The sequence below is a fragment of the Electrophorus electricus genome, chromosome 1, assembly GCF_013358815.1.
Source record: "Electrophorus electricus isolate fEleEle1 chromosome 1, fEleEle1.pri, whole genome shotgun sequence".
In the NCBI taxonomy this organism is placed as follows: domain Eukaryota; kingdom Metazoa; phylum Chordata; class Actinopteri; order Gymnotiformes; family Gymnotidae; genus Electrophorus; species Electrophorus electricus.
The window spans coordinates 16,001,088-16,006,480 of NC_049535.1; the positions used below are offsets into that span (position 1 = coordinate 16,001,088).

At 43.2% G+C, this 5,393-nt stretch overlaps 1 protein-coding gene across 1 annotated transcript in view; it reads left to right on the forward strand.

Annotated features, from left to right (window-relative positions):
* Positions 1 to 3,995: 3,995 nt before the first annotated feature.
* The window catches only part of LOC113587788 (sphingosine kinase 1-like), a 19,913-nt gene continuing 18,515 nt past the window's right edge, over positions 3,996 to 5,393 (forward strand). Inside the window, exon 1 of the mRNA XM_027026652.2 lies at positions 3,996 to 4,906. Coding sequence (XP_026882453.2) covers positions 4,477 to 4,906 — 430 coding nt within the window. The 5' untranslated portion in view covers positions 3,996 to 4,476. The remainder of the gene's footprint in view (positions 4,907 to 5,393) is intronic.

The following is a 5,393-nucleotide window of genomic DNA, read 5'->3' on the forward strand; positions in this document are numbered from 1 at the left end:
GTTCTGTATTTATGCCCTGTGTTCTATGTTCCCTTTACTCTTATGCTTCTCTTCGTGTACAGTTCATTCTTAAACCTGCTTGTGCAACATGCTCCTCTGTTGCCCGTTTTGCTCTCTGTTCTGTTTTGGTTGTTAGCCTGAGACTTGTTTATTTATTTGTGTATTTGTGTGTTTCCATGTCTGCCCGTATTGTTAATAAAAGTGACTGCTGTCACACCTGCGTCCTCCCTTGGCCTGCTTTGCTGATTACAACAGTAAAAGCCCTAAAGAGAAAGCGTGAGAGCCTAGTATGAGCGCAAGTGGAGAAAAACACAACCTTAAAATCCACCGTGATGTCCACAAATAAAAACTTCCACTTTGAATGTTACGTAGAGTTGAAGTAGCGCTAGACAGTCTCATCTAAGATCAACAATACGTGCATTCAAGTTATCATAGTAGAAAATCTGACAAACCCACATAAACTGCCAAACTCCTTTCCACTCAGAAATAGAACACATTTTTTTCAATGACAAAATCATAAACATTAGACTTAACATCAATACCTTGTAGTCAAATAATGAGGCAGTACTATCACCAAACCAAAACAACCAGGTAATTACGTCACAATTTTTTCAGTGCAATACGATTGCCCTTAAAACACTTGAGGAAACCATTTGGCATCTTAATCTGTCTTCATGCTTTTCCAACTGACTTTCTCAAAATTAAAAATGTATTGATACAGCACTTTTTTTACAACAGGTGTCACAAAGCGGTTTTACAAATGCCGACTCCAAGCCCCCCGTGACCAAGCTAAGGGGCAACAGTGGCAAGAAAAAGTCCCCTATCCAGAATATTCCCAAACTCATTAAAAACAACTGCCATTAAGCCACTCTTGATAAAGAAAACTGTATGCTTCTGTCTCACACCTTTCTTTTATAAGTAAGATAATATAACAAAGTGGTGTAAAACCCACTAAATAGCTGTCTTGACAAATTGAAGTTGGGTTTATCCCACCATAGTACTGGGATACTGAATGGTACATGCCTGAATATTGACTCTCATAAGATGTCAGTCCTGGTGTTATTAGATCTTAGTGCTGCATTCAACACTGTAGATCACTGAGAACTTACAGATAGGTTGGAAAACCGCACAGGTTTTATTTAGTTTGGTTTTCTTTAGAAGGCTGGAGTCAGGTGCTTTGTCAGGTTCAGCGGACATGTTTTGGACAGGACAGCTGCAACTAGAATCAGTTCTAGTTCTTCTTTTATTTAATCTATATATGCTCCCGTTAGGCCACATTCCACAACACCCTTTCCTACAACAGTTATACAGATGATATCCAGATATATTTGGCCTTCTCACTGCATGATTACAGCCCAGAACTCTGTTTATGTTTGAAGCACATAAAGTAACTGGATGAGGCAGAAGTGCTTTTAATTAAATAAAGACTAAACATAAGTTAGGATATCTGGCAACAGAGAAGTGCATCCTATAATTAGTGCACATCTCAAATATAGGGATCTACAAACTACTGACCTAGTCAGAAATTTCCATGTTCTAAAGGACTTAGATCTCACGTTTACTAGCCATATCACATCTATCACCACAACAGTATCTACAGTGTTAAAAATATAGCTAGACTCAAAAGCTCAGTGTTCCAGTAAGACCTAGAGAGACACGTGCACGTTTTTGTCTCCAGCAGAGTTAACTATTGTAATGGTCTCCTAACTGGACTGACCTAGAAGACCCTTCAGCAGCTACAGTTTACCCACAATACTGCTGTGAAGGTGTTAACCAGGAGAAGGAGAACAGAGTACATTACTCCAGCTCTAAAATCTCTATACTAGTAGTTATTGAATTTACATTAAAGCACCACTAGTAGTCTTCACATCGCTGAATGGATTCAACCTAAAAGTTCTGCCTACTGTTCAGCTTTTGCATCTCATCTGAAGCTTTTTTTTTTTTGAACTTCTGGCTTTCCCATTCAGAATTTGTGAAGCAGATTTTCATTATCTACTCAAAACGATCTGGAAGGAAAACCTATTATGATACTTTTAAAATATAACATATATAAGATTCTTTTAGCTTTCAATTGACTTTTAAAGAGTTTTAAAGGGCATGAAACCCATGCTGCATTGCATGAAGAGCACACGATTTCATAAAGTATTTCCATTCCAACGTAAGGCTATAGATACAGCAAACTCATGACAGAATAGCTTTGGAATGTGAATCATAGACTGCAAGAAATAATGGAAAATCGAATGCATTCCCTTTGCATTCTCTAGCCACACTATGTACCACCCGTCATAGAGGAGTTTGGGATTTTATCACGGTACACTGCAAGAAAACATTACCTCGATTGAAACCTACGGGGCATGACGCAGACAAAGGAAACAGACGCTATATTCAGCAAGCACCCACCCAGCCTTGAACCTCATATATTTGTCCATAATTGCGAAGTTTTATTCACTTTCTACTCTTCTTCATGGAAAAGTGAAATGTGTTAGTGGTGACATCGAGATGCTAAATCCGACCTCTGCCACCTCTTCCTCCCAAGTAGCACTAATCCCTGCGCATAGCTGGATCAGGGCATCCATTGGTCTACAGCCTGGGCCAAATAAAAATAACCCCAGCGGGTTGCCTCCCTGCCCTGACTGTGGTCTCTCTGGTCTGGAAGAAGAACCATGCCGGAGCCCGTCTTCCTCCCGGGACCACGTCGTCTTCGCCACAAGACCGCAGAGTGGGGTTGGCAGGGCGGGGTGATGGGCTGGCCTCAGAGGCCTTCAGCTAATGCATATTTGAAGACATGGGATCACACATCCTCTTTAGAAACAGGAAGTAGCCATGCTCCTCATTTACGAAAGCCTATGTATGTAAGGAAGGCCGTATCAAACGGATCACTGCGGCGGATGGCAGGAAGGCAACCACTTCAGATGTTTGTGGGACATTTCGGAATGTCCATATCTGAGCATATTTAGTCACCAAAACCAAGACAGAGTAAATCGGGAGGGTTTTTTATGTTGTTTCCCACACATCCTTTACGAAGCTCATCTAATCTTCCCTGAATGATTGACCAGCCTTGAGGATTCTTCATACCAAACATATTTAAGTTCTAACTCTCTGTTCTAGTTCACCCCATTCTATTTTACTCTCATGTGAAAGTGCCCCAGTAGGCTGCCCCCTCGATACAGGGGGCAGAAGTGGCTGGGTAGGGGGCAGTGGGGATACCAGGATCTTGACAGTGGATTCTGTAAAGCTACAGATCTGCTTTCAGATCTGCTTTCAGCACTGTGCACGGTTCATCCCTATGAGTCACTTCACTGGTAGAAACCCTTAACCCAAACACGCACATCCTGTCACAGATACCACCCAGCAAGTTTGCTGTGTGAAACAGCTGTAATCAAAGTGTATTAAGGAAACATTTCATAAGAAAAAATTTAAATGTAGACAACATGTAGACAAATGATGATGATGATGGTGATAATAATAATAATATGTGGATAATGATAAAAGCTAGCAGGACTTATTTTTCCAAAATAATTATTTCACATTAGCATTTTGAGAGTAAAGGAGAAAAGGGAGTAAAGTCGCACACCTGACGGGTGGATAACATTCTTACGTGGACTGTTGTTGGAACAAGTTTGATAAAGATGGCTCAGGATAGGAAAGGACTTTGAAAGAAAGCCAAAACATATGATTGGCTATTAGCCTTTGCGGTTACTAGATACAGTAAAGAGGACTGTTGACTTAAGTAACAGAGAAGGAAGTGCCGTACTAGCCTGGATGAAACTCACCGCCCCAGTCAAGCTCCCGGCTACCACAGAACACTGTCATTCACACAGACAGCATCACTGCATCACTGCAGGCAGGCAATGCAACATTACTGGCAAGTGTCAACAAGTCAGCACATACCATATGCAACTGTACCCTTGAGTTATTGATACATTAGGCGTGACCTACTGAGATTAAAAAAATAAAAACAAAAATTTTAAAACATGGTAATAATTATAAAAACAAACAAACAAACAAACAAATAAATAAATAAATCTTAGTCTAGGCTTCCATTGTTAACTTGTGATCCGGATTTATTCATCTGTAAAGCAGCGTTGTAATAAATATAATTTATACAAATGCAATCAGACTTGGGAAAAAAAAAAAGATCTGGTCGTATGTAATCTTTCACTCACTGACAGTCTCGCTAAAGGGATGCTTTAAGGGAGGGTGCCATCGTTGCTTTAGAGGTGAATTCTGTTGTTCGTTAGTCAAAGGTTGCTGCATTGATGGCTCCTTATAACGCGTTTGGGTTTCTGCATAAAGCATCTTATGGCACTTGGAACAGTTGACAGTTTACCACTAGAGCGCGACGTGGTTCCATCCGCCCCGTCTAAAACTCCCCGGCAGACCTGAACTCTGCTTTCTCTTCCTCTTGAGATAACTAGTCTGCACGCTCGGCCCGAGCAGTCGGTCTTCCGGTGCCCGGCGCTCTCGCGGCAGAGGATGGAACACGTGAAAACAGACCCGGAGGCGCCCCTTGGCAACGGCATGTGTCCGGTCGCGATGTACGGAGAGTTCGCGTTCAGGCATAACCGAAAGAGCCGCTATGCCTTGAGCCTGACGGAGCGAGACCTCGCTGTCCAGAAACTCCCGGCGGTGCAGGCGGCGCGAGGGAGAGTCGTCTTCAACTTGAGAGACTGCGTCGGGTGCCGCGCGTACGGGGCGGACGACCACGCCGACGTAGGCGCTTATTTCTCAGCCTATTTCTACCCGTTTAGGAAGCGCTGGGCAAGCCCTGGTGTTGCCCGCCAGAGGGTGGAGCAGTGCTTTCGTGTGGCATCCACCCAAGACCCGCACGGGAACCTGGATGAGGCACGAAAATGGGCTCGAGCCATCAGTGACGGTTCGGTGTGCAACCGGCCACAGAAAACAGGTGAGCGCGCCTCGTGTTCTTTCCCTTTAGCCACTTCCACTCTTCCACTTTTAGGATCTACAGTTTAGTTTCGTGTTAATGCTGGTAGTTAAGTGACATTAAGCTTCTGAAAGTGAAGAGTTTGACAGGCAATGTCATGTAGGTGTAGACGCGTGGGTAACCTGCGTGCAGGTGAACTAAAGACCGATGGATCCGGTGAGGTGTCTTCGTCAAAACCTATTTTGACTTCTATAAAGCGTTTTGGCTACAACATGGCCTTCCAAAAAGATGCAGCGATAGAAGCATTCCAAACATACTTCATTTGGCATTAAATAAACAGCGCAGAGAGAGAGAGAAGTTCTGGTTAGACCGATGACAAACTCCAATGGTACTGCAGCTCCAGCGGTATGAGGCTGCGGGATTAATCCAGCAAGATCCACAGTCGATTGGTTCGACTTCCCAAACGCCCTCCACAGCGCAAACGTTCACGCCAGATGAGCTATGGTAA